Source organism: Phoca vitulina, unplaced genomic scaffold (genome assembly GCF_004348235.1).
Source record: "Phoca vitulina isolate PV1807 unplaced genomic scaffold, GSC_HSeal_1.0 scaffold4, whole genome shotgun sequence".
NCBI classification, from domain to species: domain Eukaryota; kingdom Metazoa; phylum Chordata; class Mammalia; order Carnivora; family Phocidae; genus Phoca; species Phoca vitulina.
Genome location: NW_022589707.1, coordinates 21765574 through 21791329, shown reverse-complemented (window position 1 = coordinate 21791329; position 25756 = coordinate 21765574). Strand labels below are relative to the sequence as shown.

The window sequence follows — 25756 nt, the reverse complement described above, 5'->3', positions numbered from 1 at the left end:
CCTGCTTAGCCGGGAGCCTGAGGCGGAGCTTGATCCCAGGACCCTGAGATCGTTGACCAGAGCTGAAGGCAGACACTTAACTGACTGAGCCACCCAGGCGCCCCACCCATGCCCATTTTCTAAAAGAAAAGCTTTTGAAAGGGGGGTAAGCCGAAAACCGTGCTGCCACCCTGCTCTTTCATGGGATGGCTGGAGACATGGAGAAAAAGAAAAGTTTAAGACCCTTAAATAAAACATACCTGTTCATAGTGTTGCTTGGACTCTAGCTAAGGTCATGTCCAATGACATAAGATTACAAGAGATGGTTCATGGTTTCAGGAGGTGTGAAATAAAGGCAGCACAGAAAAGCTTTGCTTCAAAGCACTGTGCATTCTGTGGAACAGGTGGAAATTCACTTCAGTGTAGGCAAAATCTTTACAGAAAGTCTTGTTTTCTGTTTCTCATCGTTAAGCAATAAAACCTGGTAGGCTTCAAGACCAAAAAAGAAAAGTGAGAGAGAGAAGGAGATATTTCAAGGAGAGCATGGTGATTATGTTTTTACAAGTCAGACCCTGAGCAGATGACAGTTAAACCAGATCATTCAATGGCAGGGGTGACAGAGGTCTGAAGAGAACTAGCCCCATGGAGAATGCTAAAGAAGTCGGAATTTAATACCTGCCATCTGGACGCCTTTCGCTCTGGTACCTGGGCTCGGACTAACTACCTGATAGGGCAGTGAGGCTTTCTGTTGATTTGGAAGAGTCTGATGGCTAAGCAAAGCCATTGTTGAACCCTGAACTTCATGCAGCTTCTCTATAGGCCTCTTTTTATAGTGTATTACAGGAAAGCCCAGAACCCACACCTACGCACAGTTGTTTTATGAACTGATTCAAAGAGGTTCCCATTTTTTCTACTGTTGTATCTATTTTTATGTAACGTATGAACTACTTTATAATATAAAACGTAGCTTTTGCATAGTAATTTAAGCAACTAACTTCTTACTCTTTCCTTTCCCTAGGAGCACTGAATCAAAAAAACTGGGGAAAGAAATATCCAACATGCAGTAGCCCCAAACAGTCTCCTATCAATATTGATGAAGATCTTACCCAAGTCAATGTGAATCTTAAGAAACTTAAATTTCAGGGTTGGGATAAAACGTCTTTGGAAAACACATTCATTCATAACACTGGGAAAACAGGTAAAATGTTTGCATTTTGTTTGTGACTTCAATATGTTTATTGGGCTAAGAGTGTGTTTATATCAGTTTCATTTTATTTTCATTTCCTTCATTTCATTTCATTTCATTTTCTTTGTGTAATGTACTATGAACTGCCTAGAAACTATAGATAGAAGAAACCAAATAGAACCCAGTAAATCAGAAGTTTAGATAACATTTTGAAAATGTGTACAAAAATAAAATGACCGAAGTCATCACATCATGTTCTCCAATAGTAGAACAATAATGACGCCCCCACAGAAGACGTGATAAAGATAATGCAGTATACAGCTTATGTCATTTAATAACTCCATCTCTGGTTAAATCACTTAGTTAATCAGAATTTCCTTTTCTTGGACACTGTATTGGCTCTTGTTTGCTCAGCTTCATGCCATGTTCAATATTGGGATACGAAAAAAGCATTCATCTATAATTAAATTTTAAGAAAAGAAAATAGTAGTATTTCTATATAGAAAGTTTAAAATTATATACTGTCCTTAGGAAGCACTCTCTAACTGCTTTTTTTAAAAGACTGTCTTTTTTTCTAAACACGCAAAATATAATACCATAAAAAATTCTAGTAAATGGTAGAGGGACAAAATAGTTTTCGAAAGTGAACAGCTTTCCTTTTCTGATACTATAGTTTAAACAAAATTATATGTATATCAGGAAGTTATGTAATAAAAGCAAATATACTCATAGGAAAAAAATTTTCTAAATTATAATAGTAGCTATGTTGAGTGGTTTTATCAGTAGCGAGTTTTTTCTCTATTCTCGATATTTTGGTAATGCAATTATTTGAATGTAGTAATTTAATTTTAAGTCCCACGAGGGTAGGAATTTTTCTGTATCAGTTCCTGATACATAATAAGCATTAGTAGATGTTTCTTAATTAATGAATAATTAACAAAATTATTATATATTGTAAGATGTTAATTAAATACATAAAAGCATATTGCCCCAAATCATGACATTTTCATTACCAGTTTTGAAGGATGTTACAAAGAAGTAGAGCATGTAACGTCTGCTCTATTTTTCTTAGTGGAGTATGGTCAAGCACTTGATCTTTAGAGCCATGCTTTTTAAAGAGTCACTACTGGCTCTTTATTTTTTTTTAAGATTTTATTTGTTTATTTGACAGAGAGAGACACAGTGAGAGAGGGAACACAAGCAGGGGGAGTGTGAAAGGGAGAAGCAGGCTTCCCATGGAGCAGGGAGCCTGATGCGGGGCTCGATCCCAGGACCCTGGGATCATGACCCGAGCCGAAGGCAGACACTTAATGACTGAGCCACCCAGGCGCCCCACTATTGGCTCTTTAAAGTGGAACCTTCAGCAAATTATTTAAACTCTCCCTGATTCAGTTTCCTTATCTGTAAAATGGACTCTAATGGTATCTCTTCCTTCATTGTGTGAGGTTCTGTAAAAATCAAATGTTTAGCACATGTAAAGTACTCCGTGTAACACATAGCACATTGTAAGTGATACATGAATGTTGAGCATTATTGCTATTGTGCTTGTTGTTGTTGTTGCTGTTGTTACTAAGGGAAGTTTAGATCTCTAGCTAGCTGGCCAAGATGTTGGATTCAGTCCCTAATGCCAACAGTGGTTTCTGCCTAATGGAACAAAGACTATTTAAATCTGATGGAGAGACATTAAAAGGCTCTCAAAAGAAGCATTAATCTTCAGACCATTTGTAAGATAGAGTCAAAATGTCTGCTGTGGAACCCAAAGAGGAGAGTTTAAGATTCTGAGTTGCCACTCAGGGTGCAAATATCACATGGCTAAACCCCGTCAGTGGGCATGGATTTCCCACCTTCCTTGCCACAGCATGGGACAAGTTCCAGAGCCTGCTGAAGCCTGGGATGATGCTTGCTTGCAGGGATAAGGAGATGGGACGAAAACACCTGCCTGATAAGGAGTAGGAAGTGTTGAAAGTGAGAAGGTGGGGGACACTCCAAGAGAAGATTTTCTTCTCCATCTTCTGTTCCCTCTCTCTTCACTCTGTCCCCTCACTACCATCAGATGCCTTAGGAAAGCAGAGCTCTGGGGGAATGGCAATCTTAGGACACCAAACGGAACAGGGCAGGTGGACTGGTGGTCTCCTGCTCTTAGAGTCATACAGCAGTCAAGGTCTTTGTTTTAGTTTATATTTGGGGCAATAAGATACATAGAGTGTATTTTGTAGAGTTACAAGTTCAGCATCCAAATGGCGCCTTAAGTGTTTTTATTTATTTATTATTATTGTGTTATTATTTATTTATCAGATAAATGACTTCCTTTTTTAAATTTCTTTATTGTTACGTTAATCACCATACATTACATCATTAGTTTTAGATGTAGTGTTCCATGATTCATTGTTTGTGCATAACACCCAGTGCTCCATGCAGGATGTGCCCTCTTTAATACCCATCACCAGGCTAACCCATTCCCCCACCCCCCTTTTAATGTAACTTTGATAGGAGAAAGTGTAGTTGAAATTTGTTATTTTGATTTTCCGAAACACAGATGCAATTTTGTGTTTTTTCTTTAAAGTGGAAATTAATCTCACTAATGACTACCGTCTCAGTGGAGGAGTTTCAGAAGTGGTGTTCAAAGCAAGCAAGATAACTTTCCACTGGGGAAAATGCAATATGTCTTCTGAAGGATCGGAACATAGTTTAGAAGGACAAAAATTTCCACTTGAAGTAAGTCACTGGCTCTGCTGGCTATTGTTTCATTTTCTAAATCATTGAGATTTTGGGTAGCATATAATTTGATTCATTTATAATCCAATTTTATAATTTATAGTTATATTTTGTTTCTTGGTTAAGATCTTCCTTCCTCACTAGACTAAGCTCAGTAGCGCCCATACTTGATTTTCCACTTCCTGGCAACCCAGAGCACCGCACTGTAGACGTCTGACCAGCCAGTGCTGATGAGTAAAAGAATAGATGAAATTCCTTACACAGCTCAGGAGGGGGAAAAGGGAAATTTCTTCAATTTACTGGAGAATCAAAGAAATGCAAAATGAAATGGGAACATTTTTCAGCTTTAAAATTGGTTAAAAAAATATAATTATAATAAATAATGAGTATGCAGTGAAACAAACACTTTCATACGTGTCTAGAGAGAGTATAAATTGGTAGTTTCCTTGTTTTTATCCAGAACTTTAAATGTTTCATTCCCAGTGCCCACCATTTCCACTTGTAACAATGTAGTCTAAAAAACAAAGACATGCTCAAAAATGTATGTGCAAAGATTTATTTACAATAATGAAAAGTTGAAAGAAAAGGAAATGATTAAATGGAGGGGCTCCCGGCTGGCTCAGTCAGTAGACAGTGCAACTCTTGATCTCGGGGTTGTGAGATTACTGAAAAATAAAAATATATTTTAAAAATACATTATGATGGAATATTACAGATCTTGTAAAAATCATGTGTTTGAATAATTTATTTACACAAAAAGGTTCATCATAAGATATTAATGGGTTTTTCTTTTTTAAGATATTACTGCTTGTTAAAAGCAGAATATAAAACAGTACGCACAGTATCGATATTCTGATTTTGTAAAACATGAAAACTAATTAAATAGTGACTAAGGGCCCAGAATCTGAGTCAGATGGACTAGGTTTGAATACTTACTTCACCATTTAGGTGTTAGTTATTGACATGACATTATACAAATATTTAATTTACCTAAGCTTCCATGGCTCCCTTGTGAAATTGACAGAAGAGTAGTAGCACCTGCCTGATGAAGTTATTATGAGGATTAAGTGAGAGAGGGAATTACTACTGTTGTAAAAATAATTGAGAGAAACCAAGAAGACATGAATAGTGATTTTCCCTGGGTGATGGCATTTTAGGTACCTTTTCTCCTCTCCTTTAAAATTCCCATACTTTTAAAATTATTTATAATGAAACTGTATTACTTTTATAGTCAAAATAGTTATTGATAATAAAAATGAGTGAATTACCTGCTATAGGACTAAAAAATTTTAATGTGGATAAGCACATTCTAATTTATAGCTTGTAAATTTACGTTTTTCAATATATTAAATATCCCTAAAGAAAAGCGCATTTATCAAATTTGGTTTGTCAAAGAAATAAAAGTCAATTCATTAAACATATACATTGTCACTCTGGAGAGTTTAGCTCTGTCACAATACTACTTATTTAGAGCAAAGAGGAAAATCAAGAAAAACGCTAACAACAAAAAAAGCCCTGAGCCAGCAAAATAAATGGTACAGAATCTGTGCACTAAACCTCAAATATTTTTCTTATTTAATAAGCCTCTCAAGTTCTCTCAGAGGGATTGTTTGTTGCTTTTCTTTCTTTAAACTCTCTCCATGTAATTGGGCAAGCAGGGAAATTCGGGGATATCCTTGACTTGGTCTTTTTTTCTGGTCTCCTGCATCCTACAATGAGGTCTTAGTTCTGCCCCTAAATGATGTGGGAGGGCAGAAGAAAGTTCAAACCACCTTTGTCTCTTACTGAGATTGTTAAATGTCCCCCAACTGGTCTCCCCCCTCTAGTCTTATTCTCCGCCATACTGCGCCCTCTTCCCCCCAGTCCTGCCACCTCCCCACCCCTGTTAGACGAAGCGCATCCAGTGTTCTCTGTTGCTCTCCAGAGCAAAGGGCTGGGACTGCCTCGTGGGCTTCCTGGTGTGGCCCCTGCCTGCCCTTCCAGCTCTGTCTCTTCTTCTCTCCCACATGCTCAGCTGCAATCACAGCCAATTACTTCCCACTTCCCACAGTTCTCCTTCTTTCTTGCCTACTGGCCCTTCCCAAGCCGGCCCCACTGACCTGAACATACATTCATCTCTTCTGCTTTTCATCGGTCAGTTTGTAAGCTGCTCATCCTTCAGGGGTTGGTTTAGCAATCCTTTCTCTGAAAAGGCTTTTTGATCACCCAAGGCAGGAGCCACTTCCATCCTCTGCCCCGCACCTGCGGTTTCTCCGGTCATAGCCCTACCCAAGCATTAGTCTTCACAGAGGCTTTCTGCTCCTCCCTTAATTATTCTTCTAACTAGCTAAATTACCTGATTTCCAAGCTCATCACATGGGGAGCACCAAATTACAAGTGAGAGTAGGGGCCGTTGTCAACAGACACATGGGCTGAAGTAGGAATTAACAAGGACTATAGCCTGGCGGCCAAAGAGGACACGTAGGGTAAGGAACTTAAAATTCTTCTTGGTATTTTTTAGATAGAAGCAGAAAGTCCTTGAGAGTTTCACCATTAATAGCATGCAGTATGGGGCACCTGGGTGGTGCAGTCGGGTGAGCACCTGACTCAGTTTTGGCTCTGGTCGTGGTCTCCGGGTTGTGGGATCAAGCCCCCAGTCAGGCTCCACATTCAGTGCAGAGTCTGCTTGGGGCTCTCTCTCCCTCTCCCTCTGCCCCTCCACCCTGCTCTCTCAAATAAATAAATAAATCTTGTATTTAAAAAAAAACAGAATGCAGTATAATAATGTCCAAAAAAAGTAACTCAGACCATCAAGAAAGGCATGTCCAATCAAAGAATGAAACCATATTTGAAAGAATGCCAGCAAAATAGTTAAAATAACATTTGATAACTTATTACATTAGATAATTGTTCTCGTATACTATTACCTCAGTATTCCCTGGTAATGTCAAAGTGGTCATTTCTGTCCTAGATGTGTCTAACTTCGTATTTCCTTCCTCACTGAAGGATGATAAGTGATAGTAAATGCAGTTGTATGTATGTGTAATTGATGATAAAATATTTTGAAACTCTACAGAATATAGAATTATGCAGTTTACAGAGTTTTTCAAATAGTATTCACTGAATTGGTAAATTATTTTATTGTCTCTTTGGTGATTTTTGTGATGTCTTTGTATATAATAAAGCTGTTGTTGTTACATTTCATAGATGCAAATCTACTGCTTTGATGCGGACCGATTTTCAAGTTTTGAGGAAGCAGTAAAAGGAAAAGGGAAGTTAAGAGCTTTATCCATTTTATTTGAGGTAATCATTATACATAGATTTAATGCTAACTTAATTCCTTCTTTAATCACATGATGTGACATATCAAAGCATACTTTTTAACAAATATAAGAGCTCGCAAGTGTGATAACTGGTAATCATTTTCGAACAGAACAGTCGGTTGGCTGGTAGGTTTAAAAGGGGACTCTTGCATTCATTAACTGGGTACGTCACTTCTAGCTGGAGCAAACCGTTCGTGAGTGCACAGATTTGCTTATGTGTACATGCAAAGCATCATCAGGATATAGAGCAGAGACTGTGAATCAACATTTTTAAAGTGTACTTTTCTCAGTGGAAAATTTCAAACATAGCTGTTTTTTGTTTGTTTTATTTGTTTTTATCTTGTGAAAAAAAAAAGTATGCATTTGGAGGTTTTTACTTTTGGATACGTAAAATGGAATTCACTAATCTTTTCATTTTATTGAAGAGTTAATCCAATATTTTATCCCATTCTTAGAATGTCATTCTTCTTTAATAGGTTGGAATAGAAGAAAATTTGGATTACAAAGCAATTATTGATGGAGTCGAGAGTGTTAGTCGTTTTGGTAAGCTATTTGGAGAAATCTCTTTCTTCCAGATTTCTATTTTGGATGCATATGAATTTTTATAATAGTACAAAAATCAGTTGTTGCAAAAGGAGGAAGGAAAGACCCTTTCAAAGAGAACCCATCTTTTTATACAATTTATACATGTCTCACAAAAGAACTTTTTATCTGAAATTTATTTATACATGTCTCACTAAAGAACATTCTTTCTGAAATTTTTGTCATGTAAAAATCATAAAATGTTAATATAAGTAGGAAGTTGAAGTTTTCTATTTTTATTCTTGAAAATAATCTAATTACATCATGCATTCAAAATGTATTTATTCTGGGGCACCTGGGTGGTTCATTTGGTTAAGCGTCCGACTCTTGATTTTGGCTCAGGTTATGATTTCAGGTTTTGGGATGGAGCCCCAGGTTGGACTCCATGCTCAGCGAGGAGTCTACTTGGGGTTCTCTCTCTCTCTCTCTCTCCCTCTGCCCCTCCCTTGCACTTGCAAACGTGCACTTGTGCTCACACTCTCTCTTTCTCTCTCTCAAATAAATAAATAGATCTTTAAAAAAATAAAAAATAAAATGTTTTTATCTATTCTGTCTGCATTGTACATTTGTTAAAGACTCTAATTTATAATCTGAAACCAGTTAATTTTATAAAAAATCATATCTTAAAGTGAAAAGAGAATGGTTCCTCAAGTTAAAACTTATTTCCTGGTGGTTTCCTCGACAGGCCCTTTGCTTTACCATTATGACAGGGTATTGGAAGGAGGCCAACACTTACATAGAAAAAAAGATGCCGTATGCTTTGATATTGTTCTGCCTGCTAGCTCATGGATCTTGTCATTTGTCACAGCGAATGCTTGTAACAAGATTGGCAAGAGACAGCAAACCTGTTATTATTGTTATTTTATTTTTAGTAGGCATCCACACACACGGTATTAATGCTGCCCTGAGTTATTAATAAAATAAGGATTATTCCTCTCCGGGAAGCTGCAAACTCTTGAAATCAGGAACAAAATTCATATAGATCCTTTTGGAAAGCAAAAGCCAGGCCTAGGATTGATTCATCTTTGTCAATCACATGTGAGGACCTTAACTGACAGAACTTTTCAGAAGTCAGGAATTTGTGAACTCATGCAATGCTGCTTATATTGGGTTTTTTTGAAAGGTGCAATCAACGCAAGATGAAGTTGTTATCTCCCTCCATCCACTAGATTGCAAAATTCAACACTGAATGCCATAAGCCACACTTAATTTTTCCCTCATTTAGTCAGAAAGTGGATTCTATCAAGACTGAAAGAAGGCAGCTGGCTTGAATTCCTACACTGAAACTTGTGTAAAATATGAAGTCTGAATGTTCAGGGGCCTGGCATCAGCCTGTGGGGCCAACAAGAGTGGTGTAAACACTGACTTGTTGGTCCTGACTTGGGTCACTGTGGCATTTTGGCCACTTCTTCTTGAGGTTTCTTCAGTTATTTCCGGGGCTCTCTAAAAGGGTCATATGAGGGTCGTATGAGCTTAAGAACCACTTTGCTCATGTTCTTTGGCTAAAGTTTACTTTTTAACATTCACTATCTGCAAGCCATTGAGGGAGGCGCTTCATCAGAGCCCCTGCTGCCACATAATAACCTCCCTGAGAATCTGGATTGCCAACAACACGATTCTGCCTCTATCCCGGCTCTCCATTTGGAAGCAGAACTTAGTCTCTCGGACTGCCTGGGAACACACCCTCATCTGCCCGCCATTACTGTTTCCTGTCTCTCTATCCTGCTGCTTGTGCACCAACTTCTTCCCTCTTCTTTTACCAGAAAATAGAATAATTCTCCATGTGTATCAGCTCACCCACTAGATACTTAATATCTCAATATATTCGACAAGGACACCTGAGCTTTACCATTGGTAAGTAGTAATAGAGCTAGGATCTAGCTCCTAGTCTGTCCACAGAGTTTGTTCTGCCACACTGTGGAGACGTGTATTAGTGGTAAGGGTCAGTTTGATTTGAATTGGTTATTAGATAGGATCCGTACAGACTAAATAAGTTAAGTCCTCCTAAAGGTAAATGTTTCTATTTTGACAGTTCTTAGACTAAATCTATTTGAGTCTAGAAAATCCCCTAGTGCCCAATAAACTGAAGGCTTCCCAGTATTAGCCCTCAGCCATTGCTGGTGGGAACCGAGACGACCGAAGGCAGGGCTTCTCTGTAGACGGACGCTGGAACTGCAGCGGAACTCCCGAATCCTGCTGCATATTCTCCATCTAATGTGAGTTGTTCAACAAACCACGCTTAGAACCATCATCAAGATTATAAAATCTATCTTATTCCAATGTGGGCTGATTACTCATTTCCTATGTTCCTCTCCAAAAGACAAACCCACTTCCCGTTCCTTCCCTCACTCTTACTTTCTTTCTTTCCCTTCCTTCCTCCATACCTGCTCTGTGTTAGGCACTTCCTACCCTTGGAGTGGAGAGAGAGAGGGTGAGGTTGCATCTATACAAAGATAGCATATTAATATTACACAAGCAGAGTCCACAAAAAAAGAGAACTTTTGGTTGAACTCTTTCAAGTTGCAAAGGAAGAGACACACCCCAGGTAACATCATCAGTGATTCTCAAATGGGATTTGTCATTAGAATGGTTTCTGCTGTTAATCTTAATCACAAATTCAGCCCAGGAATTTGTATATTGGAAAGTCCTCACAGACCGTGTTGACATGGCATCATCTTAAATTTTACTGTCCTAAGTAGTAAGAGTTGGTTTTTTAAAAACATTTTTAAATTTAAATTCAATTAATTAACCTATAACGTATTATTGGTTTCAGAGGTACAGGTCTGTGATTCATCAGTCTTATATAATACCCAGTGCTCATTACAACACATACCCTCCTTAATGTCCATCACCCACTTACCCCATCGCTCCACTCCTCTCCCCTCCAGCAACCCTCAGTTTGTTTCCTATGATTGAGACTCTTATAGTTTGTCTTCCTCTCTGGTTTCGTCTTGTTTTATTTTTTCCTCTCTTCCCCTATGCTCCTCTGTTTTGTTTCTTAAATTCCACAGTAAGAGTTGGTTTTAAGTATTTAGTGGCTCTTCCCTAGTGCTTGACCCTATTGTGGTCTTTATCTCCTTATCTCTCTCCCTACTCATCTTCCCCCACCTGCTCTCAACCTCCTATAAAAGGGAGCAGCAGATTGATTGGTTAGTCACCAACATATGTTCAAATAAAGAGCGATTGAATGATCATAAATACAGCAGCACTGACTCAGGTGTGATTCTCGCCTGTGTTCACAGTAGTGAGGTGATTCAGATGAAGCAAATGTTTTTGCTAGACATATATTCAAAAAATCACCTTATTCCTATTTTCTCAAAAGACAGTGGTCTAATTGAAAAGCTCTACTGTAATTGAAAAGTCTTGTGTTATCCAAGACAAAAATTTAGGACATATATGTAAATAACATTTTTAAAATAAGGCACAAAACAGTTAGCATTTTAAGAAAGTTCTCCATTTCACCATCCCTATTCAGATCTCACCTCTTTTCTTCCTTTTCTGGCCTTTAGTTTTCTTGGTGTCATTTCATTTCCCGCCTAATTTAGCAGTGAGTCAATGTTTGGCTCCTTAATTAGTATTCTCCACATCCACGTTTCCACAGAACATTTTTAAGATAAATTTCGTCTTCAGCAGAAAAAAGAAACAATTGTAGCACATTGATAAGATTAAGAAGGAGGTTATTTAGAGGCGCCTGGGTAGCTCAGTCATTAGGCGTCTCCCTTCGGCTCAGGTCATGATCCCAGTGTCCTGGGATCGAGCCCCCGCATCGGGCTCCCTGCTCAGCGGGAAGCCTGCTTCTCCCTCTCCCACTCCCCCTGCTTGTGTTCCCTCTCTCTCGCCGTGTCTCTCTCTGTCAAATAAATAAATAAAATCTTAAAAAAAAAAAAGAAAGGTTATTTAATCACAACGTTTTTCTGTTTTCTTCTAAAATCTTTATTATTCTGTTCACATGTAGATCTACATCTATTTAAAACTCATTGTGCTTACCTTGTGAAGTAGGGAATCATGATTCACTTTTTTCCATAGGAAACCAATTGATATAGCACTGTTTACTGAAAAGGCCATCCATTCCAACTACATAGTAATTTCTCCTGTCCTAAATCAAGAGTATGGGTCTGGGTTCTCTATTCTTTTTCATTATTCTCTTTGTCTATCTTTGCATGAATATTTCACTATCATGATATCCATAGTTTTATATAATGGGTCTTTCTACCTGATAATGAAGGTTCTCAGTAACTTTGTTATTGCTCAATATTACCTTAACTTTTGGGCGCCTGGGTGGCTCAGTCGTTAAGCGTCTGCCTTCGGCTCAGGTCATGATCCCAGAGTCCTGGGATCGAGCCCCGCATCGGGCTCCCTGCTCGCCGGGAAGCCTGCTTCTCCCTCTCCCGCTCCCCCTTCTTGTGTTACCTCTCTCGCTCTCTGTCTCTCTGTTGAAAAATAAATAAAAAAAATCTTTAAAAAAAAAAAAAAAGATTACCTTAACTTTTCTTTTCATTTCCATTTAAATTTTAAAATCAGCATCTCAGTAAATACACACACATACACACATGTGCAAAAGCTTCTGGGATTTTGCTAAGATTTGTTGACTCCATAAATCAATTTGGGGACAATCAACACCTTCACAATACTAAATCTTCCAAACCATGAACTTGATATTTCCCATCATTTTAAGATTTTATCTATTTCTTTCAAAAAAGTTTTGTAATTTTCAATATAGATGTTGTACATATCATTTGTTAGATTTACTTGTATTTGATATTTTGTTGTTTTGAGTTATATTGCTTTAAATTTCATTTTCTATTGCTTGATATTGGTACATAGAAATATAATTAATTTTGGTATATTGGTCTTATGAACAGTGACTTTACTAAATACACTTATTAATTCTAAGCCTGTAAATTCTTTTCAGTATTTTACATACACAATCATGTATTTGCAAAGTATGATGGTATCATTTCTTCATATCCAATCTTTATGACTTTTTTCTTTTTCTTATTTTATTGCACTGGCCCAGCCCTCCAGTTCAGTGTTAACTAGAAATGGTGATAGCAGGATTTTTTTGTCTCATCCTTTATCTCTAGGGGTAAAGCTTGCCCAATAAGTCATTCTTAAATACAATGTTAATTACAGGCTTCTGAAGATAATCTTCACCAGAATAAGGTTTTCTTTTTGTTTTCCACAAACTGGCATTAAGTCTTCTAAAATGATTTCACTGTATCTATTAAGATGGTTATATGATTTCTGAATATCTTTTATATGTAAAATAATCTCTCCAGCATCTTGCTAGTGTAAAGTTGAAACATTTAACCCTATGTAGTGATACATGTAAGGAAATTCAGAATATGTTGGTTTTATCACCATTTTTGAAATATATCTAGAATATTCTTAAAATTTCATTTCTTATTAAATTTATAACAAACCAAATGTCTCTGTTTTGTAGAAGCTTTGAACTGCTGAGTTCCAGTATTGAGATTCCAACTGAGATATATTTTGTTACTTTGTAGGGAAACAAGCTGCATTAGATCCCTTCATATTGCTGAACCTTCTGCCAAACTCAACTGACAAGTATTACACTTACAATGGCTCATTGACGTCTCCTCCCTGCACAGACACTGTTGACTGGATTATTTTTAAAGATACAGTTAGCATCTCTGAAAGCCAGGTAATCTTGGAAATTCAAACAAAAGCAGTAATTTGAAGTAATTAAAAATAATTATTTTCTAAGCTTTACTACTAAATATCTATTTTAAAGCATTTACAGATGCCTTTGAAGCAGATATGCTAAATTGTATGTTAAATGATCTTTTTTCCAGTTGGCTGTTTTTTGTGAAGTTCTTACAATGCAACAGTCTGGTTATGTCATGCTGATGGACTACTTACAAAATAATTTTCGAGAACAACAATACAAATTCTCTAGGCAGGTGTTTTCCTCATATACTGGAAAGGAAGAGATTCATGCAGCAGGTGTGTATTGAAATATAATTTTTTACTACTTTTATAGATTCAATGTTATAGGAGGTAATTGTGGAATAATGGAAAATACACAAGACTAAGATTTTTAAAAATATTTGATGATTAGCTTTATAGCTTTAGATAAGCTATTTAACTTCTCTGAATCTCAGTTACCACATTTATAAAATAACATTTAAAAACAGCTGTTCTGGGGTACCTGGGTGGCTCAGTCGGTTAAGCGTCTGCCTTCGGCTCAGGTCATGACTCCGGGGTCCTGGGATCGAGCTTCGCATTGTGGGATCGAGCCTCATATCGGGCTCCCTGCTTCTCTTTCTCCCTCTGCCCCTCCCCACCGCTCATGCTTTCTTTCTCACTCTGCTCTCTCTCTCAAATAAATAAATAAAATCTTTTAAAAAACGTTTAAAAATAAAAATAAAAACAGCTGTTTTGGGGGCACCTGGGTGGCTCAGTCAAATGTCCCACTCTTGATTTCGGCTCAGGTCATGATCTCAGGGTCGTGAGATTGAGCCCAATGTCGGGCTCCGCACTCAGCGTGGAGTCTGCTTGAGATCTTCTCTCTCTCTCTCAAAATAAATAAAATCTTCTGAATAAATAAATAAATAAATAAAAATTGCTGTTCTTCCCCACACAAATAACCGCAGCTTGCAAATGAGAAATACTGAGATTCAGTAAGGAAAGTGATTTTTTTTAAACACACAGTAATAGATGGCAAAGCCACATAGACAAACTTCCAAATTCACTTTATGGTGTTTGTGCTAAGAGCTCCAGGAAATGAATGAATAATGGGCTGAGGTGTGCAGAGCTTAGGGAGATCACTTCTGGTCGGGGTGGTCAAGAGCCTCTCTGATAGAACGACATTTGAGTTGAGTCTTGGTGCGTGATTGGGGTTTTAAAGTGCTCACCTTTGTGTTGGCAGCTCTGAGTGGAGAGCATAGCACGCAGTAGGGATTGAAAGCAAATGCACTGAATTATTAATGAATAAAAAGGGAGTCTTTCCTCCAGTTTCCTTCTTTGGGGGAAAAGAAGTTTGTTAGGCCCAAGCAATGGAAGAACCCCAGGGGCAAGTCTCTGCAGTGCCCTCTGTGTATTTTGAAGTTGACCCACAGTCAGAAGCCTTTGAAAATGTCCGGAGGACACAATCAGGTGCATCTACTGACTTTTCCTTTTCAGTTTACACTGATAGTGGACTGGTTGATGAAAGAAATAGGTGAAGTGGCCTTTGCTTTGAGGACTTAAAACATTTCCAAGTACATGGCCTTCTTTGATCTCAGCTGTACAATGAATTTTTGGCCATCTATAATATTAATCTAATAATCATCTGCTTTTGAAGAGTAGCATTAAAACAGCATGTTTTTATTATTTTAATGTAATGTTTGTGAGAATTACTTCTTCTTTAACAACAACAACAACAAAATAGAGCACAAGACAACAGTGATGAATAGCTACATTTAACATGACCATAAATTTCTAATTGAATTGCCCCAAAGTGAGGAAATTTCATTATATTTCTACCAGCAATACTAAATACTATAACATTCTGTCTGGTAAATAATAGACAATTGATTAGGAAAAAAAAAACCCAAAAACTACATTTAAGCATCTCCTTTTAGAAAATACAATAGATCAAATAACAAATGAAATAAATTCGATTTTTATTTGCTATGTACTTTTGTCAGTTGTATTTTATTAAAACCTTTCAGTGGCTTTCCATTGCCTTTAGAATAAAATCCAAACCATTCATCATTGCGTGGTCCTGTTTAGCACGTACTAGCCTTAGCATTTATTCTCTGCCATTAGCTCCCTTCTCTTGTCCTGACTGAACTCCTTGATGTCCCCTGAAGATGGAAGACCACGTTCTCCCACGTTACATATTACATGCTAGTTCCTTACCATGGCATATTCTTCCCTTCTGTCTTCGCTTGCTTGCCCCCTCCTCATTGTTCAAGACGCACACAGACTTTGCATCCACTGGGGAGCCATCTTTGAGTCTATCTCCATCCTCATCAAGTCTGGCTGTGGCCGGGGCATGGGACTGTGCACTCGTGAAGGTGCCATGCCCAGAGTACAAAATCAGTGATGCTCGTCTGCAGTCGTGTCGTGTCCTGTGCATCCAAAGTGCACAGCAGTCGCCACAGATGACAATTGTCTGTTCACTTATTTGTCTCCCCCACTGGACACCGAGACCCACGAGAGAAGTAACTAAGTCTTTACCTCCATTGCTGGGCTAACTAACATAAAGCTCTCATTCACCAAATACTCCCTGAATGGCAGAAAGAATCCATTTTCATATAATAAAAACATAGCAGGGGTGCCTGGGTGGCTCAGTGGGTAGGGCGTGCAACTCTTAATCTCAGGGACCTGAGTTCAAGGCCCAGGTTGGGCATGGAACCTACCTTAAAAAAAAAAAAAATGGCATTGGCTTTTTTCACAAACTGGAACGATTGGATTCTTAGTTTTTCCATCATGAGTATTTGTATTCAACAAGTCTTTATTATCATTTGCCATGGGCATATTCCTGTGATGGTTTTCTTCTTAATGGACACATTATCCCCCTTCTACTTTCTGGTGAATTTGAGAATAAAAATTGAGGATTGCATTTATGTCCATGATTTAATCTTTATTAAATTGAATCTGAAAATAAGGTTTTTTATATGAACATTATTAAAAGGCAGGAAACACAGATAAACACACAGAAAAAATGAAAATTCCCTATAATGTCACCACCCAGAGATAACCGTTAGGAAGATTTTGGTGAATATCCTTCCAGGACTTTTTCTTAAATTAAAAATATATTCTTATATCTCACAAAAATGAGACTACAGTACATATATGTTTGTTGATTTTATTTTACTCGATGATACACATATATCGTTAATGCACCATTCTTAATTTTTTGCAGTATTCCATTGTATAGTCATAACAATTTACTAAACCAGTTCCTCAATTTTGGATACTCGGGTTATATTTATATATTTTGATATTGTAGATATCTAACATCTTCATTTTGACCAAGAGAGAGGGGGTGGCATGAAAATTGTCAGAATTCAGCTTTCAGGAAATGCACTGTGGAAAAATATATTTGCAAAACACATTGCAAATAATTGCAAAAACCATGTGAGGTCTGTATATCTATGTAAACTCCTTGAGGGTAGAGATTAACCCTTATTCATTTTTGTATTCATAGCAGGAACTCAATAAGCGTTTGTGAATGAATGCATATTTTACCAGAACATCAGTCCTCTATTTTTGCATTTTTATGTAGAGCTGCCATTTACTAGAGACATTTCTCTTTGGCATCGTGGAATGGACACAGAATTTAATAGAACTTTGAAGGAGCTAGTAAAAACTGTCTTTTAGATAATGAGAAACATGTGTGAATCACCATACAAACACAGCGTGAGTGTAAAATCAGTAAAGTTCAACATCATCCCAAAACTTCCAGGCACCAGACGCTTTCCTGCTGCCTTCTTAGCAAGACTCTCCCACTAAGAAGCAGGGACCTCCTGAAGCACAGTGGGGAAAAGCTTGGGCTTTGAAGTCCAGTAGACTTCTGGTATCAAACCTTGCTGCCAATACTTATTAGTTAAATAAAAATTGTCAAGTTACAGGGCGCCTGGGTGGCTCAGTTGGTTAAGCATCCGACTCTTGATTTTGGTTCTGGTCTTGATCTCTGGGTCATGAGATTGAGCCCTGCTTCGGGGATCAGCGCTCAGAGGGGAGTTTGCTTAAGACCTCTCCCTCTCCCACTGCCCCTCCCCTTGCTCACGTGTGCTCTCTCTCACTCTCTCTCTCAAATAAATAAAGTCTTAAAAAATTGTCAAGTTACTTCACCTATAAAATTAGAGGTAAAAGGCCACCTTGTTGTGAGGTTTAAATGGGCTAAAGTTTGCAAAGCAGTACAGTCCCCTGAACATAACGTGTCCCAGACTTACAGCTGCTATTAATATAATGTGTGTATCTACACACTCTTGTGTGTGTGTGTGCACATACATATGGGAGCAAGCTATCACAAGTATGGGGTGCTATTCAAGTTTTCCATGTTTAAGGCTTTTGTTTGTTGAATAAAATCATAAAAGCACTTCAGATCTCATTTGCTAGCATTGCAATATATTCAATGCAAACTTTTTTTTTTTAATTTTATTTATTTATTTATTTGAAATAGAGTGAGAGAGAGAGAGCACAAGCAGGGCAGATGGGCAGAGGGAGAGGGAGAAGCAGGCTCCCTGCTCGGCGGGGAGCCTGACGTGGGGCTCGATCCCAGGACTGTGGGATCATGACCCTAGCTGAAGGCAGATGCTTAACTGACTGAGACACCCAGGTGCCCCCAATGCAAACTTTCTTTAAAAAAAAATACAATATAAAATGCTTTTCAAGGCAGGTTTGCATGAAAGATTGTCCCTATAGCCTAATATTGTATTTGAGCTGTGAGAAATTTTCTGTACTTTCCTGAAAAATGTCATGATGAATTAAACATCAGTAGACTCACCTTCTTGAAGGTCAATAGTTTTAAATAGCATTCATTAAGGTCACGTGTACGTAACGCTATGCACCAACTATACGCAGAAAAGTGACCTGGAGATTATTTACTTCTTAGAAGGTTATATATTTTGTTGATGAAGTTACAGTGTGTCCCTAGAAAAGACTGACTGAATTAGGTAGAATCTGAAAGATTCCTTTTGGCTACTTATCTGAAGTGAGTAATGCAGTCCTTTAGAGGTACAAATCAGGGGCAGATCGTTTCTAGTTACTATATTTAACATTTGTGGCAATGTTTACATGTAGTTTTATTAAGACCTGCTGCTCCCTGAGGGGAAATCACGACCTTAATATTGGTTGTCTTCTGGGTCTGTAAATCTTCAAGTTCTTCACAACAACGTCATCAAAACACCTGTCTCAATATTTTTTGAAGTGAGGCTCGTCAGCCTCGGAGGAGGATGTGATGGATTTATCCGTGTGTATCACAAAGTACTTTTGTCACAGGCTGTGTTAAACTGCACCAAACTTCAGCTCACTGGGAAATAACTGGGTAAGATCTAATGACATCTTAGGTAATTGTGACATTTTCTCTGCCACTCCCCAAGAATCACCATTTTGTCTTTTTACCTGTACCCACAGTTTTACCCCTAGTCCATGGAACTAAGGCTGGACCTTCTCCCTCAGGGTATCTCTCCTTCTTCCAAGCCAGGCACATAGAACAGCAAACGTGGAAGGAGACTCAAATCTCCCGTGGCCATCTGCATCCACTTCTGTGCTTAGCTGAGAGACTTGTCACAGCCAGAGTTGCCATGCCCTCTTCATTTGTATTTCTCCGTCTTTGTTTATTTTCCTTTTTTCCCACTTCTCCCCTTTAACACCCAGTGCTTCACTCTTTGGTACTTGCTCTGCAAGTCATGCGCATTCCTCTGTGTGAGGCATTCACTCTTCATTTGAGAAAATACATGACTTTGTATCAGCCGCAAGTTTGTGAAACCTTCACAACTTTAATTGGGAAAAACGTGTAATTTTGAAAGCACAACCTAACTTGGTCTCAATGGCATATTTTCTACAAGTTTATTTTGCATTCTTATGTAAAGGGTCTGGGACATAGACCCTTTATATTTAATAGATTACTAAATTTAAATGTTAGCAGCTATCATAGGAATAAGCTTCCTAAAGGCAAGAACAGCACCATCTTTTTTTTCTTTAAGATTTTATTTATTTATTTATTTATTTATTTATTTGACAGAGTGAGAGAGCACAAGCAGGAGGGGGGTGGAGGAGCAGCAGAGGGAGAAGGAGAAGCTGGCTTCCCGCGGAGCAGGGAGCCCGACATGCGGCTCGATCCCAGGACCCTGGGATCATGACCTGAGCCAAAGGCAGACGCTTAACCGACTGAGCCACCCAGGTGCCCCAAACAGCACCATCTTTATTTGTATGTCCAGAGTGCCTGGAACCAAGTAGATGAGAATTTAATGTTAAAAATCGGTTTTGAAGTAAGAACACTCACAGCTCCCTTACAAAGGAAACTACATCCTCATTCTTTCTATGTGAGCAGCCTTTGCATTTGTACTGAGGCACTTACTTGTAGTCTATGTGACTTGACATGGACCCCAGATTTGTCACAGCCTGGTTCATGGCCAAGGGCTTGCAGGAACCAGATTCTCCTTCTTGGCCAGTGTTCCTGAAAGAATCCGTAACTGTGACCCAGATCACATGTAGCTTGTGGAAAGGAATCGGGCATTCCGTCCTAAAGAAGGAAATGAGGTCTCAGTATGGTGCTGAACTCCCTATAATCAAGGAAATTATTTTTTTGTTACTATTTTATTATATCAGTTAGTATCTTGTATCTGGTGTCTGGGTAAATGTTGATCTGGAAAACCCTTCCTTGATTTTCAATCCAGATAATGTGCTTTATAGAGTATATATCCTTCTAATATGATAAGCAAATTTCAATAAATATAAGGAAAACCTGGAAAATTTAGTGCAAATTAATAACTTATTCCATGGTCATTACCCAGTTTTTTGTTTGAACACCAAGTAGTGTATATAGAATGAACTAGATTATTATTTTAAAAAATCCATTCCTACCTTATAGAAGGGCAGCCCTTTGGCAAGATCATAAACAATATACAGAAGCACAGGTTTTTCTCTTGAACACATTCTAAAGTATATTATCTTTTCCCTGTAAAATCCCCTATTTCAGCTAGCATCTAAAAGATAAAATTTAGCTCGGTTTTATAACATATTACTAAGCTATTGATTATCATTAAACAAAAGAAACATTTACAAAGTTCCTAATTAAAATGTAAGTCTAAACTATTAAACAAATTACCCATAAGCTCTTACAGATTTATAAAGGAGACGCAAAGGAATAAAAACTCGATGACAAGGAAATACAAGTTTCTTTTTAAAGTCCTACCTTGTATTAATGCTGATTCTTAAAATTTGAAACGTCTGCTGATTTCAACTATTAAGGCGAAATAAACACAGACATCCAAACAAAGTAATTTTCTGCTAATTAGGCAGCAGTCCCTTGGGTATTTTTGCAGCTAATAATTTTATATTTTCTCAAGAGATTTTTGCTTTGTGTGCATGCATAAAACTTTAATGCATTTTAAGATAGCTTCATTTTGAGGGAATAGAATAGTTCACTTTAAATCATTCCTACTCTCTAAAAAGAGGGATTGATTTTTGTAGGACAAAATCTACAAATGATATTGTCCGTAATTGCTTTCAACCTTCTAAAAATGAACTCGGGATTCATTAGAAGCAAGATTGAGGCAATCCTCTTCCTCCACTGATATAGTTCACATGAGTAGCTAGCTCACTTTTGCGATGATCAATGATCTTCTGCCATCTGGTGGCCACTAAAGAAGTGTCACTAGATAGAGTAAGGACGATGTAGTCTAGACCTAAATCAGAATGCATTTTCTTATTCTGAATTCATGCTTTTTGATGAATTCATGTTTTTGGAGAATTGTTCTCTTACTCCCAAAGGAACACCTCACCCTAAATCCTTAATAAACAAACAAACAACAACAAAACATAGTTTTTACAGTGAATAATCCTGTCTCTAACTCATATAAAGTTGTACGTGTATTATTTAAAGTATATATTTTATATTTTCTGGATCATTTATGTACCATTGCTAGCATAGCATACATAGGCTAAAATTCCTATTATTAAATCCTGTAGCTACAATTTGTTTCAATTTACAAGGTCAGTTGTTAGTTTTGGCTGCCCTCTTGTGTTCACAAGCAAAACTACAAGCTAGTATAGACAAAAGGCTTTTTGGTCACATTCTGACCCTGTTGTTGCCTTATTTTTATTGAGTCTTTGTAGCAGTTGACCATTGGTTGACTTATGTCAATTGCATGGTCTCATGTAGTGACTTTGTAACTTCAGGTATCTCCTAGAAGCAAAGCTTGGATTCTCTGAGCATATCAATCTTTAGCTTTAGAGACCTTTCTCCCTCTCTTTTGCAAGTTTATCTGGCCTATGAATAGAGTATATTTATTGCTTTGCTGCATTAACACAGTATCATAAAATTTTATAATTTTCATCCTCGTAATTAGTTCAAATTATCACATTATGAATGCATTTCAGAAAGTATCAGAATACACTTTTTGATGGGACTAAATTTTTGGCATGATTCCCAGCATGGGCTTGAATTCATTGTAAGAAGTCCCTGAACTATTTCCAAAGTATTTTTTCAGATCAGACAAAGCAAATCTAATTTCCTAAAATTAATCGCTTAATCTATTAATCTATTAATGCCAAAGTGGGATTTTTGTCAGCAGGTCCAAAAAATACAGAAATGATAGTTTTAGTTGTTCTCCTATGGTTTTCTCTGATAGGGAATTTTAAGTTATTTCAAGGATTTTGAAACAACAAAATGTCTGATAATAGACCCTATTTTATAATTTTAAATTCTCCTCATCCTGAGCCGAAGATACCTGTCAGGTACCAAACAAGAGAAATAAAAACATCATGAGCTTGAAGATATCCTTTTTTTATTTATAAAAATGAATTTGTGTGCCAGATGTATTCAAGACAGTGTCCTAAACAATATAGAAATAAAAAGCTGTGGCTCTTATGTTTATAACCTACTGCGGGACTCAGGATCTGTTCAGGAAAAAGTAATATAAGAGAACATGCAATTAATGCAATAGTAATGTTAAAGCAAAACAGACAGGTGAAAATGACACAGCTCACTTCAGCAGAGATCAGAGCACGCATAACAGGAGGGAGCATTTGACCTAGACTTTTCCTGAATGGGAAGGTGGGATGCAGATGAAGGAAGGAGGGGAGGAAGAAGTGTTTCAGATATACGAAAGGTCATAAACAAAAACTCCACAGTGAAGAAGTTTAACTTTTTACCTTCTGTTGAAATAAAACACATTTTCATAGAATATGTTTTACTGGTTAAAATCCTAGAAGCTGGCAGCTGTATCAATAACTGTACTTTGGTTTTTTTTTGTCTCTGAAGTTTGTAGTTCAGAACCAGAAAATGTTCAAGCTGACCCAGAGAATTATACCAGCCTTCTTATTACGTGGGAGAGACCTCGAGTAGTGTATGATACCATGATTGAGAAATTTGCAGTTTTGTACCAGCAGTTAGAGGGAGAAGACCAAACCAAGCATGAATTTTTGACAGATGGCTATCAAGACTTGGTAACTATAAGATCAGTTGTTTCATGTATTGATAACGTTATAGTTTAATTTTCATGGAAAGAACTTACAAGACTTTGTTTCATGTATTGACAGCACTAGAGTTTAATTTTCAAGGTAAAAACTTAGAAATGATCACATATTGTTGCCCTAAACTTTGTGTGAAACTCTCCAGTGGGGAGGAGGGAAAGCAGAAACTATACTAAATTAGATCGAAACTTACAGGGTATTACCCTAGGTTCTTAATTGTTTTCGATTACAGGAAGATCACAGCTTTGCCAACAACAACATTATAGCGTAGACGCTTATAGAAGACTTAGGACCTAGAGTTCATCTAGTGTAGCCTCTCTTTACAAATCAAGGGACTCAAAGAACAGTTAAATACTTCGACCGTGATCTCACAGTTGTGGAAATAATTGAATCTGGAATCTCCGTGCTCTGATACTGTCGTATATCATTGCCCCCAACATACTCTACCAGCACAAGAAAAGAGAGTAGGGGACTCTTTGCATCAAATTTCCAAGTAACAGATGTGAAGTCAATTGAGTCAGAACTTTTGGAATCCGAGGCAGATAATCTTTAGGAAAAGATCCACTCCCTCCTCCTCCTCACCCATGCACACAAATGAAGGAAAGTAAAGTACGGTATGGAACAGCTGAATCACTATATTGTACACCTGAAACTAATATAATATTGTATATTAACTAACTGGAATTAAAATGAAAACTTTTTTTTTTTTAATTTGTTATTGTTATGTTAATCCCCATACATTACATCATTAGTTTTAGATATAGTGTTCCATGATTCATTGTTTGTGCATAACACCCAGTGCTCCATGCAGAACGTGCCCTCCTCAATACCCATCACCAGGCTAACCCATCCTCCCAACCCCCTCCCCTCTAGAACCCTCAGTTTGTTTTTCAGAGTCCATCGTCTCTCATGGTTCTTCTCCCCCTCCGATTTCCCCCCCTTCATTCTTCCCCTCCTGCTACATTCTTCTTCTTCTTCTTCTTCTTTTTTTTTAAAAATGAAAACTTTTTTTAAAAGTACAGATCCCTTCTGTGACCTGAGCATCTCAATATTAAACTTTGCCTTGCTAGGGAAGGATTGGCCATATTGGGGTCTAGCTGAGAAAACCCTACCTGGCTATGGCTCTAGGAGAGCCCACTGCAGGTCAAAAGCACTACTGAACTGTGCATTCCCGCAGCTGGAGTCCCACCAGGCCCAGGAACCTGCATTTAAACAAAAACTGTCCTTGTTACCATGGCGATGGATATCATATGGACAAAACTGATAAAATACATAATGAAATAAGTCAATCAGAGAAAGACATGTATCATATGATCTCACTGATATGAGGAATTCTTAATCTCAGGAAACAAACTGAGGTTTGCTGGAGTGGTGGGGGGTGGGAGGGATGGGGTGACTGGGTGATGGACATTGGGGAGGGTATGTGCTATGGTGAGCGCTGTGAATTGTGTAAGACTGATGAATCACAGACCTCTACCTCTGAAACAAATAATACATTATATGTTAAAAAAAAGAAGTTAGTAGGAAGGGTAAAATGAAGGGGGGGAAATTGGAGGGGAGATGAACCATGAGAGACTATGGACTCTGAGAAACAAACTGAGGGTTCTAGAGGGGAGGGGGCAGGGGGGATGGGTTAGCCTGGTGATGGGTATTAAAGAGGGCATGTTCTGCATGGAGCACTGGGTGTTATACGCAAACAATGAATCATGGAACACTACATCAAAAACTAATGATGTAATGTATGGTGATTAACATAACAATAAAAAATTTTAAAAAATACATAACAACTTTTTAATGCAGGTGTCTAAACAGAGACATTATGAACTATGTATGACGTGCAATTTTTGAGAATATGCCAGTTTTTCATTTCATAATGATGTTAAGAAGATAATAATTCTATTACTGTCTGGCTTATATTGTTATGATAAAGAGATAAATTGGTTCTTCATTATATTTTTCACATTTTGCTCTTTGCAAATGCTACATGTTTATTTGTCTAAAATATTAATTTGTAGTTTTGGATACTCATTTAAGAATCTGATGAGTTCTAGTTAAAAATGAAACTTTCTAAAACTAAAATTGATTTTTCAAAAAACCAAAAAAGCCTAATTCACAAATCTCACAAGTTCAACTTAACAACATTGCATACAGTTTTTCTTAGATTAATAAAATATATTTTCCGTTGGCAAATGAGAAAATGTTTTCTAAAGACAGATGTCTATTATGTTAGTGCTCTGATGAGAATAATACATTAATATAATTACTGACATCTTTCTTTTAGGGTGCTATTCTCAATAATTTACTACCCAATATGAGTTATGTGCTTCAGATAGTAGCCATCTGCGCTAATGGCTTATATGGAAAATACAGTGACCAGCTTGTTGTTGACATGCCTTCTGATGACCCGGGTAAGTCCCTTGATATGCCTTTATATCCACATAAATGAAGCTAGTTTAGTTACTGGGTACAATGGTGCTTTATCTCTGACTTTATATTGTTTCGGCCAAAAGGCAAAATGATTTTTTTTTTTTTTTTTTGGTCTGAATCATCAGCTAATTTTGTGAAGCATGGAAACCATTTTCATTCAACAGATCTGGTGCAAGACAATAAGTAAATTTATTCTAAATGTTGAAGTTTTCTATTTGTGAAATAAGAACAGCAAAATCTGTTGTTTTGTCGGTAATGGTCATCAGATGAAAATAGCTATGTAAATATTAAGACTTTTATTTTGATAATGAAAAGTTGGTTTCATTTGTGTTTATTTCCTTTTTCAGCCCCCAAAGCATTTTGTAGTAAGTATATACATGATTCTAGGATCATGTGAGGTACTTTGAAA

The 25756-nt window shown here is 37.5% G+C and overlaps 1 protein-coding gene across 4 annotated transcripts in view; it reads left to right on the top strand.

Moving 5' to 3' along the window:
• The window catches only part of PTPRZ1 (protein tyrosine phosphatase receptor type Z1), a 171224-nt gene that overhangs the window by 88057 nt on the left and 57411 nt on the right, over positions 1-25756 (top strand). For all 4 annotated transcript variants that reach the window (XM_032401688.1, XM_032401687.1, XM_032401690.1 and 1 more), the window contains exons 3-10: positions 998-1177; positions 3729-3880; positions 7067-7162; positions 7659-7725; positions 13272-13429; positions 13581-13731; positions 22709-22893; positions 25202-25328. In XM_032401688.1, the coding sequence (XP_032257579.1) occupies positions 998-1177; positions 3729-3880; positions 7067-7162; positions 7659-7725; positions 13272-13429; positions 13581-13731; positions 22709-22893; positions 25202-25328 (1116 nt within the window). The remainder of the gene's footprint in view (positions 1-997; positions 1178-3728; positions 3881-7066; positions 7163-7658; positions 7726-13271; positions 13430-13580; positions 13732-22708; positions 22894-25201; positions 25329-25756) is intronic.